Source organism: Ochotona curzoniae, unplaced genomic scaffold (genome assembly GCF_017591425.1).
Source record: "Ochotona curzoniae isolate NIBS_2020 unplaced genomic scaffold, NIBS_Ocur_1.0 scaffold_274, whole genome shotgun sequence".
In the NCBI taxonomy this organism is placed as follows: Eukaryota; Metazoa; Chordata; class Mammalia; order Lagomorpha; family Ochotonidae; genus Ochotona; species Ochotona curzoniae.
The window spans coordinates 4,580,607-4,594,803 of NW_024467101.1; the positions used below are offsets into that span (position 1 = coordinate 4,580,607).

At 65.3% G+C, this 14,197-nt stretch overlaps 2 protein-coding genes across 4 annotated transcripts in view; both read right to left on the bottom strand.

The window, feature by feature from the left end:
- Positions 1–289: 289 nt before the first annotated feature.
- Positions 290–10,137, bottom strand: SCARF2 (scavenger receptor class F member 2). Of its 2 annotated transcripts, none has more exons than XM_041003805.1 (11): positions 9,871–10,137; positions 5,746–5,804; positions 5,563–5,664; positions 4,873–5,392; positions 4,539–4,757; positions 4,290–4,418; positions 3,722–3,825; positions 3,512–3,629; positions 2,978–3,105; positions 2,054–2,206; positions 290–1,170 (listed from the first exon to the last, which is right to left on the bottom strand). In XM_041003805.1, the coding sequence occupies exons 1-11, from the start codon at positions 10,035–10,037 to the stop codon at positions 290–292; spliced, it is 2,580 nt and encodes an 859-aa protein (XP_040859739.1). In that variant the 5' UTR covers positions 10,038–10,137. The 2 variants fall into 2 exon arrangements, with proteins under 2 accessions (XP_040859739.1, XP_040859740.1); XM_041003806.1 differs by having other exon boundaries at positions 2,978–3,090; positions 9,871–10,110.
- A 2,044-nt stretch (positions 10,138–12,181) lies between these two features.
- KLHL22 (kelch like family member 22) overlaps positions 12,182–14,197 on the bottom strand; it is a 31,866-nt gene continuing 29,850 nt past the window's right edge. The window contains exon 7 of one of the 2 annotated variants that reach the window (XM_041003492.1): positions 12,182–13,011. In XM_041003492.1, the coding sequence (XP_040859426.1) occupies positions 12,646–13,011 (366 nt within the window). In that variant the 3' untranslated portion in view covers positions 12,182–12,645. Of the gene's footprint in view, positions 13,012–13,600; positions 13,720–14,197 lie in introns of those variants that run through there. The other variant, XM_041003493.1, reaches the window with a different exon arrangement.

Sequence of the window (14,197 nt, forward strand, 5' to 3'; positions counted from 1 at the left end):
GTGTCTCAACAGGACGCTCTTCCTAGACTCAGCCAATGAGATACAAGGAAGGGCCGTTGGGCACAACTCCCTGCTCGAAGCACCCAGGTGAAGCTTGAACCAATGGCATGAATGGATTGGCCTTCCCGCCAGAAGACGCTCCTCCAATCCATGAGCGGCTGCTGGAGCCTCAGCCAATGAGACGCGGCCTCCCGCCGAGCTTTGGCCAATGGGAGGCCGCCTCGTGCCCAGAGACGCTGAGGGCGCGGCAGGGGCGGTAAGCATGGCGAAGCCGGGGAAGCTGAGGGAGCTAGAGGGTGGGGGCGCCCGCCCTGCCCGGCTCGCCCGCCGCTTCCCGGCTCTTCTTGCGCGGCGGCTTCTGGATGGGGGTCTTCTTCCGCGGGGTGTCGGGGGCCGGCGAGCCAGCCGCGGAGCCCTCGGGCGCGGGGGACGCGCGGGCCGGCGAGGCGGGCGGCACCGAGCGCTTGGCCTTCTGCGGCGGCGCCGGCTTCTCCCGGGGCCCCTGGGCGCCCGGCAGTCCCTCGGCGCGGCCCAGGCTGCGAGTCTTGTCGCGCAGCTCGGCGGCCAGCATGGAGGCGGCCTCGGGCGCGCTGCGCGGAGGGCCGGGAGCGTCCGTCAGCTCCGAGAGGCCTCGGCCTCGCGCTCGGGCTCGGGGCGGCGACGGGGCGGCCGGAGCCTCCTCGGCCAGCCCGTGCGGCCGCGGCGTCGTCGGGTCGCGGGCCCCGGGGCTGCCGGGCGCCTCGGGCCGCGCCGACGGGTCGCTGGGCGTCCGTTTCCTCTTGCTGGGGCTGGGAGCGGCCTCGGGGCCCGGGGGCGGCGGCGAGGGCGCTCGGGCGGCGGCCGCCGTGCTGCCATGCTTGCCGTGGATCCAGGACACCTTGGGTTTGGTGGCGGGGTCGGGCGGAGGCGGCTTCCTGCGCTCCGGGGATGGCGACAGCCCGCCAGCCTCGCCCGGGGCCCGGGCCGGCCGGGCCTCGCGCCGGGCCACGCGCGCATACAGCGCCGCGCCGGGGCCCTCCACGCTCGAGGCCGAGGGCTCGCTGTCGGAGGACGCAGGCGGCGGAGCCGGCTCTTCCACCGAGGCCGGCGAGGCCAAGGGCGCGGGGGACGGTGCCGGGGCCTCCGCAGGGTCAGGGGGCCCCTCCGTGTCCAGGCTTTCGGCTGCCGCCTCTGGGGGAGGTCAAGAGCGAGACAGTCAGCCCCATGCAGGGACACACCTTCGACCGTCCCCTCCACCCTGACCCACTCGGGGAGGCACCCTGGCACCCTGCCTGGCCAGAGTCGGGACTCCTGCCACAAACCCACGTGGAGTCTCCTCTCCACCGTGTGCAGCTGCTGGGTCAGTGTGACCTCGTACCCCCTTCCCCAGTCACACCCCTGACCCCCATGAGGCCAGCAATGTGGGTTAAAGCACCCCTCCCTCCCTCACCACCCCTGGCATCCCACATGGGCACTGGTTCAAATCCCGGTTGCTCCACTTTCCATCCATTAGCTCCCTGCTAATGCGCCTGGAGAAGCAGCAGGGAATGGGCTAAATGCTTGGATCCCTGTACCCACATGGGAGACCCAGGCAGAATTTCTGGCTCCAGGCTTTAGCCTGGCCCAGCCCTGGAGGTTGCAGTCATTTGGGGAGTAAACCAGTGAATGGAAGATCTTTCCCTCTCTGTAACTCTGCCTTTTGAATAAAAACACAACTTTGTTTTAAATCAAAATCTTACCCTGAAAGGGATTACAATCCATCTTTAAGGTTCTGACTGGGAGGAAGGTGCAAAAAGAAGGGCCAGAATTGTAGGTTTGTCCTGCTGTCCTGGGTCTGGGATGCAGACCGAGAAGTCCCCCAAAGCTCCCCCAGGCGCAGAGGGGAAGCTGGGCCATACCTGGCGAGAGGTGAGTCACCCATCTCCCCCCACACACACCCCAGGGCAGAGCTGCACAGCACCCTGTTTCCACAGCCACATCCAACCGCTTCCTCCCCACGCTGCCTGACCCTCTCCCAGATAAAGAGATCTTTCCCGGAATATTTGGCACCATATCCAGGCCAAGCCGCACTCACCCTCGTGGGGGACGCAGTACACGGGGCCCTCGTCTGTGGTGTCAAAGGAGGAGAAGGAGGCCCGGGAGGACCATGATGGAGAGGGCTGCTCCAGCCCCGAGGGTGGCTCCAGGAAGCTGCAGTTGAGCGTGTTGTCCAGATCGTGGTGGGCCACTGGGGAAGGGAGTGAGGCTAAGCTGCCAGGTGGCCCCGTCTCATCCCATGGAGGCCACAGCTGGGGCAGGCAGAGGGGGACTCCAGGTGCATGCAAGCCCAGCAACCAGAGAAGCCTGGGCTGAAGATGGGGTCGGGGGGCATCTCAGCCAGCCTCAGTGGGCTGTCCTCCCCAGCTCTGGCGTCCAACAGGGAGCAGGGAGCCAGAGGCCCACCTGATCTGGCCTGCCTTGCAATGGAGGGGCTGTGCAGCCCAGCCTCACCACCTCCACTCCGGGATCCATCCATCCCTCTGCTGGCTGCTCACAGGGGGGTTCTCTGCCTTCACCTTCCCAGAGGCTGAGCCGCCTCCACCCAACTTAAGAAACAAGTGGGAAAGGAGGGACAACCTGGCACCAGGTGCCCGTGTGTAAGGTGGGCTGGCTGCGGGACCAGCCTGTGGCTTTCCAGGAGAGCAGCAGGGTGCTTCCCAGCAGCAGGACATTCTCTCCCCCACGTGCACACCCAGACCCCATCAGCCGCACAGTCCTACAGAAGGGGGGGACCCAGCTGTCCCCACCTACACCCTGAGGACCCAAGGCTCCCGCAGCTGCCCCGCACACTGTGGCACACCCAGCCCAGCAGCAGCCTCTGCCCCCATCTGATCCCACCTCCCCATGCCCCACTCACATCAACACGCAAGGATCCCGCATTTCCCAGCGGAGCCTGCACCCCTTGACACCAGCTGCCTTTCCGCACAGCCCCGCGAGCCCAGGCCCTCGCCCTCCTCACCTACGACCTTGGGCAGCTTCTGCCTGCGCAGCGGGATCCGGGGTAGCTTCATGCTGATGCGGCTGAAGCGCCCGCACAGCCTCTGCGGAGTCTTCCTCCCCAGCGGGAGGTCCCTGTGGAGGCGGAGCCTGAGCGGAGGGGCGGTCCTAGCTAGATGGGAGGAGCTGGTGAAGGGGCGGTCCCATCTCAGCGGGAGGAGTTGATGGAGAGGCGTGGCATGGGGGAGCTGAGCGGGTCCAGAGGGGGCGTGGCCCGGGCGGCCCAACTAGGGGCAGGGCCGGAGGGGCGTGGCATGGGGCGGTCCATCTAGGAGCAGGGCAGGAGGGGCGTGGCCCGGATGGGGCGGGTCCAGAGGGGGCGTGGCATGGGCGGTCCATCTAGGGGCAGGGTCGGAGGGGCGTGGCCCGGAGGGGCGTGGCATGGGGCGGTCCATCTAGGAGCCGGGCAGGGCCGGAGGTGGCATGGCGGGGTCCGGGCCGCAGCCCGCGCTCCGGGCAGAACCTCGGGGAGACCCCGGGCGCCTGGGGGCCTCACCTGCGCGCCGGGTCCTTGCCGCGGCAGGCACAGCAGCAGCCGAGCAGCGAGAGCAGCAGGCCGAGGAGCAGGGCGAGCAGCGCGCCCGCGCCCATCACGCCCTTGCGCTGGTTGGTCTCTGGAGGGGACAGGGGTGGGCCGGTCAGCGCAGGAGGCGCGCCGCTGCCCTGTCTGCTGTCAGCCCTCAGCGGACGTCCTCGCCGCACTCACCCAGGCGGCAGGCGCCGGTGACCGGGTCGCACGAGTCCTCCCTGCAGCTGCAGGCCTGGGCGCAGTCCACCCCGTGGAACCCAGACGGGCAAGTCAGGTTACAGCTGCGGGAGAGCGTGGGGTCAGGGCAGGCGGGGCAGGGCGTACCCCTGCGCCCTGGCCCCTTCCCCAGGGCTCCATTGTGTAGGGACTGAAGGTCTCCCGCATACTTTTTTGGAAAAAAAAAAGCTTTTTTCAGCCTGCAGAGGCTTCGGTTGTTCGTTTCTGGGGCTGAAACTTGGGAGGGTGACAGCAAGAGCTGCTCACCTCAGCCCTGGCTGGACACGAACTCGGGTAACCTCGGGAGCCCAACTGGGCCACCGGCTGAAATGGCCACCCACTCCAGGCTAAGCAAAGGCCCCTGCTGCGTCACCGGCCCGCCCCCTGGCTGGGGAAGGGGGCCCAGGACGCAGGTCAGCCTGGTCCCACCTCCCTCGCCCGCCAGCCCCTAGGTCCTGCTGAACCCCCTCTCCAGATGTATATCCTCCAGTCCCCCCCACCCCCCAATTCTGAGCCCAGGGTCACTCACTGCGGCCCGTGAAGGCCTGGGCTGCACAGACAGCGCCCGGACTGGAAGTCGCAGTGGCCGCTGCTGCAGTCGGAGCACACGAAGGCGCAGTCCTCGCCGTAAGTGCCATTGCTGCACTTGGTCTCGCACCTGGGAACCAGGAGGACGCGGGGCTGAGCAGTGCCCAGGTCCACTAGGCCTCACCCTGGCCCCCTGCGTGCGCGGGCAGGGGGTGGCACCACGGGAAGGGGCGCGCCCCGACCAGCTCACCGGTCACCGATCCAGCCCGCGTTGCAGCGCGGACACTTGCCGGTCACGTGGTTGCACGCGTGCCCATCGCGGCAGGGCGGGCAGCGGTGGCCGCAGCCTTCGCCATAGAAGCCGGTGGCGCACGGCTGATCGCATTTGGTTCCGTTCCAGCCGGGTTCGCACGTCAGGCAGCGCCCTTCGGCCACCGTGCACGGCTGTTGGCCCTTGCACTGGCCGCACCTGACGGGGGAGGTGAGAGGGCAGTGCGAAGGCAGGACGCAGTGAGGAGCCGCCACCGCCGCTGCCACCGGCCGCCCGCTCAACCCCAACCGCACCACACATCTCCCCGGCTTACCGACGGCGACAGCCCAGGCCGTAGAAGCCGGCGGGGCACGGCTCCCGGCAGTACTTGCCGCGGTAGCCGGGCTCGCAGGCGCACGTGCCGTCCACCGGGTGGCAGCGCCCGCGGAAGCACTGGCAGTAGCGTTCGCAGCGCGCACCGAACGTGCGCTCACGGCACTGGCAGCGGCCGCTCTGCTGCTCGCAGGGCGACGAGTTGCACGCGCACTGGTTGTTGCAGCTGCGGCCCCACCAGCCCGCGTGGCACAGGCAGGCGCCCGTCTGCGGGTCGCAGCGCGACGTGGCGCTGCAGTAGCACGCGCTGGCGCACTGTGCGCCCCACCAGCCCGGCTCGCAGCGGCACGCCCCGCTCCTCGGGTGGCACGTGCCGTGCTGGCACTGGCACGCGTGCTCGCAGCGCGCTCCCCAGCGCCGCGCGTGACACGTACACTGCCCCGTCACGTCCTCGCACTGCCCGTGTGGGTGGCAACTGCACAGCTCCTTGCAGTCAGGACCCCAGAACTGGCGCGGGCACTCTGTGGGGCAGGGGAGGACAAGCCTGGGCTGGAAATGCAGGAGCACGCCCCTCCCCGTACCCAGCCAGAGGCCACCTGTCCCAGCCCCGACCCATCCTCCCGCCCCTCCGAGGCCTCGCCTCCCCTCTCCAGGACCCCGACCCCTCGCCCAGCACCCGCCCCGTGCTCACTAGTGTCGCAGTTGGCGCCGAAGTAGCCGTGGCGGCAACGGCACTCGCCGGGCCGCACGCACACCTCATTCTCCGAGCACGTGGAATTGCCTTCGCACACCGCTGCAGACCAGACAGAGCCGAGCTGCCACGAGCGTCCTCTCCCCGCTCCCCAAGTTGCTCCCCCAGGGGAGGCCCACTCACCGATCGCACACTCATCTCCCTGCTGCCTCCAGCCGGCACAGCACGTGGGTACCTGGGAGCTGCGGGCAGAGGGAGGACGCCTGAACCTGAGAACCTGCTTCCCGACCCTGGCATGCTGGGAGAGGACGCTGAGCCCCCAGGCCGCGCACAGGGAGCCAGCTATCCCGACCCTTGACCCTCGTTGTGGGTGCACCGCAGTGCAGGCGCAGGAGACTCGCGCTGAATGAAACACTGGGAGAACAGACCCTGCTGGGTGGCAGAGGAAGCCCCACAAACGGGCCCTAACGGCCCTAGTCCCTCCACCGCATCTTCAAGGGTCCCCCTAGCCTGTCCCAGCCTCGAGACCTGCCAAGAGCCCCCATGAGCCCAGGAGGTGGGTGGGGACTATGGGGCTGGACTGCCCAGATTTGCTCTGAAGTTTGGTGTGTGGGGGCCTGGGAAGACCCCTTGGGAGTGAAGGGGCTTGTGGGCTGGGAGCGCTGAGCAGGGAGTGGTCACAGTGGGGGAGGAGGGACTGGAGGGGTGTGAAGTCCCACAGGACAGCACTGTTGGTCTCAGGCCAGGCCAGGAGTCTGGGAGCGGGATGCAGCGGAGGGGGGGAAGCCGTGGCAGAGGGGACATATGGGGAAGAGGCTACAGCTGCTCCCCCAACCTTCCTGCGACCCTCCAGGCTCTGCTGACGTCTGACCACCCCCCACCACCACAGGAGGGTGGCCAAAGGAGGGTGTCCAGGGAGACCGAAGCACATTGGCCCATGACCTCCTGCTGCTTCTTCTGCCTGGCCTTGAACCCTGGACTGGCCCTGCAGCTGGGCACTGGCTTACTGGCCCATGACCTCCCGCTGCTTCTGCCTGGCCTTGAACCCTGGACTGGCCCTGCAGCTGGGCACTGGCTTACTGGCCCATGACCTCCCGCTGCTTCTGCCTGGCCTTGAACCCTGGACTGGCCCTGCAGCTGGGCACTGGCTCAGAGGCCTGCCTCTGCTGCTGGCTGTGTGAGCTCAGATTTGGAGCTTAACCTCTCTGAGCCCAGGGCTCCCTCCCAGAGCACGGGTTGGAGAAACATGACAGGGGAAACGGGAAACTGAAAAGTGAAATGTATTTAGGCCTAAATGATTGTGAAATGGAGACACTGGAGTGAGGGGGAGTCTTGCAAAGTTCACGGAAAATGTGTATGATGAAAAAGCTATGGCTGGGCACAGCACGGTAGCCTAGTAGCTATATCCACACCTTACGTGCTCCAGGATCCCATATGAGCGCCAGTTCTAATCCTGGCGGGCCCACTTCCTATCCAGCTCCCTGCTGTGGCCTGGAAAAGCAGTCGAGGACGGCCCAAAGTTTTAGGACCCTGAACCCATGTGGGAGACCCAGAAGCAGCTCCTGGTTCCTGGCTTCAGATTGGCTCTGCTCCGGCCGTTGCAGCCACTTGGGAAGTGAATCAGTGGATGGAAGATTTCCGCCTGTCTCTCTCCTCTCTATATATCTGACTTTGCAATAAAAAATAAAAATATTTTAAAGAAAATAATAAAGAGAGCTCTTTCCATCTGCTGGTTCACTTCCCAAATGGCCCCAGTGGCCAGAGCTGGGGCAGCCAGAAGTTTTCTCCAGGTCTCCCAAGTAGGTGCGAGGTACCAAGGACTTGAGCCATCCTTCACTGCTTTCCCAAGCACATGAGCAGGAAGCTAAATCTCAAATGGAGCAGCTGGGACTCAAACCAGTGCCCATATGGTTGCTGGTACCACAGGCAGAGGTCTAACCTACTTCGCCATGTCGTAGGCCCTGAGGTTCTCTAAATGTGTTTATTCATTTATTGCTTTGGAAAGAAAGAGCTCCTTTCCATTACTCTTCTCGCTACAAAGAAATCAGACTGGAATCAGCAGCCGAGGAGGGAACTCGGTCTGGGTCTCCTGTAAGAGTGACAGGAACCTAAGCCTGGAAACAGGGCCACAGGCTGTTTCATCCCAAAGCCAGCTCATGGTCCCCTGCGGGTCCCTCTTCCCTTCCACATCTGTCCCAGGAGGCATCTCTGCCTCACAGTGCTCCACTCCTGCCCCGGGGGGCATCCGTCTGGCCTCTGGCTGTGTCCCTCAGGCCTCCTGCAATCCCACCTTCCCCTTGCTCAGTAATGTCCAGGCCACCCTGCCAGGGCAGCCTGGCTTGCAGATCCAGGTGCTACGCCTCTGGGGAGCCTTACACCCACCCTGAACCACACAAGGCCCACGCACCGCAGCCTGGACCATCCCCTGGGCTGCGCGGCCACTACGCTTCCCCTACAGCCTCCAGCTGCCACCTGCGTGGAAGCCGCCCGGCTGAGTTCCTGGACTGGTTTCAGTGCGGCCCAGCCTTATACATAGTGTGCATCTTAAGAGTGAACCAGCGGATCTCTGTCTGCTGCATTACCGCACAGTTACTCCTCAGTGCTGGCATCACTGATGAGCACAGTCTGACCCCTCCTTCTGCCTTTGAAACTGGGCAGCCACCTCTGCTTCCATCTCCTGTTGTAAAGTACCCTCCAGCCGACTGGAGATCCCATGACCCAGGAGAAACAGCCCACGGCCTCGGGACGGAGGGCAGACAACCCCCACCACCACCCCCTCTATGGGGTGTGTGTGTGTGTGTGTGTGTGTGTGTGTGTGCCGGGACAGAGTTCCACTTGGGAGACTTGTGTCCCCTGTGGCAGGATCCTGCACAGCTTCCATTTGCAGCTTGGGTGACAATGGCTGCCGTGGTTAGATCTAGATTCAGCTTCTGGCCCCCAGGGTCAACCCTGACCATCGTGGGCATTTGGGATAGTGAACTAACAGATAGGGGATCGCTCTCTCTCTCTGCCTCTTTAAAAAAAAAAAAAGTTTATTTTGGTGCAAAAAAAAAAAAATGGAAATCCATGCATAGTTTTTAAATAACGCACATCCTCCTTGAACTTTCCAGAAAACTTCTTTGCACCAAAAATTTAGGATTCCATTTCCCCACAATACTTGTCAAGTACCCTAGGACATATCGGCCACCGGGCGCTGCACTGACCCGCGCACAGCACACAGCAAACCGCCTTTTCCAAGCTCTGGGAGAAGTAAAGCGCCTTTCCTGAGGCCCACACAGCCCAGCAGGGGGTGTCCAGCACAAGAGCTGGGCCCACTCCAGGAACCACATCCATCCACGGACACGGGACGAGACGGCCGGCGCGGGCCACCATAGCCCCACGCCGCCCCCGCCATCTCCAGGCGCAGCCCCGCCCGGCGCGGCCGCCGCATTCCTGGGGCCGGGGAGGCCGGCGAGGCGGCAGCGGCGGCGGGGATGCGAAGCAGATGGCGCCCCCCTTTCCCTACGCCCCGGAGGCGGGGCTGGCAGCGGGGAGGGGTCTGCGCGGCTTCGGAAACCCCGCCGGGGGCCCCCCTGGCGGCCTCTTGTCTGCCGCGAGCCCCCCGCGCCCGCCCGCCCTCCTCCACCTCCGCCGTTGCGCGCGCCCCGGCTGCCCCACGCGAGGATGTCCCGGACGCTGCCGTGGCGCCTTCGCCCGGCCCACCGGCCCGCCTGGCGTCGGGGCCTCGGCTCCGCAGCAGCGCCCGAGGCCCGCCCAACGCTATCCAGCAGGACTTGTGTCCCACGCCGCCGAGGGTCCCCGTGGCGCGCATCTCTCTGCGGGTTTTACCACGCAGCCAGCAGACACAACTGGGGGCGCCGCGGTGAGGGGTCCCGCGTCCTCCCATCCCCCAAATCCCTCGTGGTCCGCCTCGGTCATTCGTGCCCGCGCTTGGTAGAACCCACACTTGGCTTTCCAAAATGCGTCTATCCACACACACACACACCCATCTCCACGGCCGCCACCTCGGGAAACGTCGATCTTTCCCTCTTCCTCTTCCTTCTCCCCAAACGGCTCCAGTTCCATTCCCGTCCCCGGGCCTTCGCACATGCCGTTCCGGGGTCTCCCCCGTGCGAACTCCACAGCTGGCCCGACGGGAACCTCGGACACCGTGTTGTCACCCCTCGGATCTCCCACGTCACTCCCTCCGGCCCCTGCCTGGAGTCTCCGCTCGGAACCGATCCGGTGTGGCAAGGGCGGTCAAGGGACCCGACACGCCCCGACCTCGCCCCCCGCACCACCGCTCCCCGAGGCGGGCCGGGCTCCTACCCGGGCGCGCGGCACACGTTGCGGCCGCGCGGGTTCAGCTCTTGGGACGCCGCGGGGCCCGGCAGCAGGCAGAGCAGCAGCAGCAGTGGCAGCAGCGGCAGCGGCGGGGCGCCCCCGGATCCCCGGCGCCGCGCCGGCCCGGCCCCCCGGGCCCCTGCGCCCTCCATGCGGGGCGCGGGGCAGGCGCGGGGCGGGCGCGGGCGCGGGTGCGGCCGCAGCGAGAGCGGCCGGAAGCCGAGTGCGAGGCCGGGCGGGGGGCGGCAGGAGGGGCGCGGGGCCGGGCAGGAAATTCCACATCGGCTCCCTGAGCCCGGGCCAGCCGCGGCCGGCCAGGCGGCAGCGCCCGCCCCGCGCGCGCCAGACCCCACCCTCCGGCCGCGCCGCCGCCCCCGCCCCCACGCGGCCACTCGACCAACTTGGGGGACCGACTAGGAGAACCAACTTGGAGGCGGCGCCGCGGGGACCCGCGCGAGGAGTCCCGCGTTCCCGCGCCGTCCCCTCCCTTCCTTTCCCCTTCCCAGGCACCCCAGGGGAGAAGCCACGTAGCGTAGCGCGCCCTGCACGGGAACAGAAAGGGACGCGGGCGCGACACTGCTCCGCCCCAGCCCGTGGCCATGAAATCAGCTAGGGGAGGATGACCCACGTTGGGGGGTGCCTCTCGGCTCTCCAGAGGGGCTTCGGTAGGGAGTCCATGTGGACACGCAGGAGGGATGTAGTGTGGGTGGACCAGTGGGCTCTGAGCTCTGACAGGTTGGTGGAGGTGAGGGCAGAAGGGGACCGCGGGAGCCCTGGGCAGGGGGATCCACAGGGAGGGGGCTGGGGCACCTGGGAGCCAGCACCATAGTGCAAGGGCAAGCTGTGGGACCCCTGGAGGGCACAGTGCCAAGGCAGCAGGGAGGCTGAGAACGCGGGTCCCCCTGGTGCAGATAAGGGTGAGGACACCGCCAGTGTGGAGCAGAGGTTGGGGAGGGGCTGGGAGAAGCAGGGAGAGGGGGTGGCATACCCAGGGGTCCACAGGTCCAAAGAGGTTGGGCACTCGGAGAAGTCAAGGACGTGGGGGTGATGGTGGGAGGGGAACTCCGGTGGAGGGGCAGCGTGGGCAGTGGGCTCCCCAGGCCCCAGCTCAGCCGGCCCTCAGCTGGGGTGTGGCGAGGAGGCAGCAGTGGGGTCAGCCCAGTGTGGTGGCAAATGCAAACACTTCTCCTTGGACAAGTAAACAGGCCCGCCACTTGTGGGCAGCTTGACCTGGGCACACCCCCCGATCTGACCTCACTATTGCCCTTGCGGTGTGTGTGGGGGTGTGCGGTGGGGACACTCCCACTGGGGGTGCCCCCTATAGCTGCCAGCAGAGGTTCCCCCTGTGGCCCAGCCCGCAGCACAGTCTGTCCCAGCCCTGTTTTCTGGCCCTGGTATCTGTGTGCCAGGCTTAAGTGCCTAGACGGACAGTAGGACGAAACCAGCTGTGTGGCCCCCAGACCAAAGTCCCCCCCAATTGCAGGTAACTTGAGGACAGGGTGGCTCCCTGGAGGAGGAGATGTGTATCTTGAAGGGTGAGAGGAGCCTGGGCAAGGAGGGGGTCAAGCATGCTGAGGGTGGCCAGGCCCTCACTAGGGGTCACCCTGCCAGAGGTGACCAATAGGGGATTCAATATGAGGTTTGCCCGAAGGTGTGTGATGTCCCCAAAGTGTGTGATGTCTTGTCCCACACTGGACACAAGGGGCAGGTGACAATGCCAAGGGCAGCATGGGGTGGGGTGGACCAGAAAGGAGAGCCCCAACAGCTGCCCAATGCCATCCTCTGGGACAAGCATCTGCAAGACTCAGCTGTCCAGGCATTTTCTCAGCCCAGCTGACTAGAGGGATGAAGGGGCCTCGTGAGTCCCAGCCACCTGCGGGCCGCTGTGCATCCATGGGGCCCTGGTACTGGGGACAGGGCAGGCTCCTCTCTGAGGTACCAGCCACAGCCCTTGGGACAAAGTGCCCAAGAGTCCCCTCGGGTGTCAGGGGCTGGGCTGGGAGTGGGGAGGAGCCAGGCAGAGGCCAGCAGGGCGGCCCTTGGTGGAGGTGCCGGAGCAGGACCGCAGGACCGGTACTGAGCATCGCCATGCCCCCCATGGGGCCTCAGGCTGGGAGCCCTGACTTCCCACGGGAACTGAAGAGGTTCCAGGAGGTGGGGCTAAGTCTCCCCCGAGAGAGGGCAGCAGACAGGCTGTCACCCACCCCTTGGGGCTCCAGGAGCACACTGTCTGCCTGGATGCTGCCCATGGCCCTCTCCGCCTCGGGGCGTGGCTACCGGGAAGCAGTTCACACACCACGTGTAAGATGCTTTTATTTCATTTATCAGCAATACAGGGCCAGAAAAACCCCAGGGGAGGAGGAGAGGGAGGCACGGCGGGATGGAGGCAGGCAAGAGGGGCTTCCAGGCCCCAGATTCCCTCTGTATGCCCCCAACCCTGGGCAGGGCTCTCCCAGCCCCTACTCACACACACAAAGAAAAAAGACAAAAAGAAAAAGCAAATAAAGAAAAAGCAAGAGTGCCAAGTTCCCCCTGACCCAGGCTGCTGGCCCCCAGGTCGCCTGGCAGAAGGAAGTTCTCTCAGGCCAGCAGGGACAGGGCTGGGGGCTGTGGCAGGGGCCCCAAAGGCCGAGCCAGCTGGAGCCCGAGGGACCCCAGGTCCAGCGCCTCCCTGGGCTGTCAGCTGCACCCCAGCATCGGCCTGAGCCCCCACCACGGCTGGCGTGGGGAAAGTGGCAGGGGCCCCGCATCCGGGTCGCCCTAGTCTTCGCTGGAGTTGTCAAACTCCTCCCAGTCGGACACGCTCATCACCTCGGAGGCGAAGTCGGGGTCGGCCTGGCTGCGGTCGGGGGTGCCTCGGGGCGGCTCGAGGAGCAGGGAGCGCGGCAGCGTGAGCACGCAGGCCGCCAGGCCCGAGATGGAGTTGTCCAGCTGCGGCCCTTCCTCCCAGCAGTCCTTCTCGGCGTCGTAGATGTGCACGTAGCCCGTGCGGCTGCCGCGGTTGTGCGAGCGGCCACCCAGCACGTAGATCCGGTTGTCGAGCACCGCCACGCCAGGCTCGCCGTGGCCGGCTGGCAGTGGGCACACGGACGACCACTGTCCCGAGGTGCAGCTGTAACAGGCCACCTGGGTGGGGGGGAGGTGAGTGTCAGGGTCGGGGTCAAGCCCAGGGGGAGGGCTAGCTGGCGTCCACCCCTCCCAAGGAACGGTGGGGGGCCAGGGTGACCCCCTGCCCAGTCCTAGGCAGCAGCCAGGGCCTGCCTCACCCACAACACAGCCCCTCCTCCAGGCCACACCGGCCTCGGGGCACAGGGTGGGGGTCACCTCCCAAGACACTGTCATTTGTGGTGTCCAGAGGCCACTGCCTCTCCACTTTGTCCCTGTGGGCAGAGGGTCGGCTGATGATTCATCACCACCATCTCCACTTTTTTTTTTTCTGATTTTGAAATGATCCACAGCAGGGAACTGTGACCACGAAAATGGTCAACCCACCAGTAAGCAGGAACAACGACAAAAAAACCTTGGACAGATTGCCAACCTCAACCACTGGGGGAAGAAAAAGAAAGCAAAAACAAAGAAACCCACAGGACCCCAGGCTGGATCTGATGGCAGAGGGAGGAAGGCACGGGCAGTCACACGGCCGTGCGTCACTCCTCTGCCACGTGGGCAGCGGTTCGGCAATCCGCACCGAGAGCTGCCAACATCTTACCCTTCCTGGGGCTGGCGTTGTGGCGTAGTCAGTTAGCCCACCACCTATGACGCCAGCATCCCATACTGGAGCTCCGGTTCAAGTCCCGGTTGCTCCGCTTCTGATCCAGCTCCCTGCTAACGAGCCTGGGAAAGCAGTGGTTGAGAGTCTACGGGCTTGGGTCCCTGCCACCCACGTGGGAGACCCAGAGGGGCTTCCTGGCTCCTTAGCTTGACCTGCTTTGGCACAGTTCTGGCTGCTGCTACAAGTCATTTGGGAAGTGAGCCAGCAGGTGGAAGCCTTCTCTCCCTGCCCTGCCCCTCATTTTTGCCTTTCAAGCGAGAAAACAGCCAGACTTAGAAAACATAGTAATAAATGAGACAGCACCATGGCATGTAGGCTAAGCCTCTGTCTGTGGTGCCAGCATTCCGTATGGACGCTGCTTCATGAACTGACTGCTTCACTTCCCATCCAGCCCCTTGCTTAATGGCTTGGGAAAACAGTGCAGGACGGCTCCGGTACTTGGGCCCCTGAACCCACATGGGAGCCCAGCTCTGGTCACTTTCTCTGCAGCTCTTTCAAACAAAAAGGTGGGAAAAGAAAATCTTTAAAAAAAAGAAATAA

What these genes read in the sequence shown, in the direction of transcription:
- SCARF2 (XM_041003805.1), bottom strand. Translation starts at nt 10,037, where the DNA reads ATGGAGGGCGCAGGGGCCCGGGGGGCCGGGCCGGCGCGGCGCCGGGGA. An exon ending in AACGTGTGCCGCGCGCCCGG is followed by an intron (nt 5,805 to 9,870) that starts GTAGGAGCCCGG and finishes CTCTGCCCGCAG; the next exon opens with CTCCCAGGTACCCACGTGCT. An exon ending in CCAGGCCTTCACGGGCCGCA is followed by an intron (nt 3,826 to 4,289) that starts GTGAGTGACCCT and finishes GCTCTCCCGCAG; the next exon opens with CTGTAACCTGACTTGCCCGT.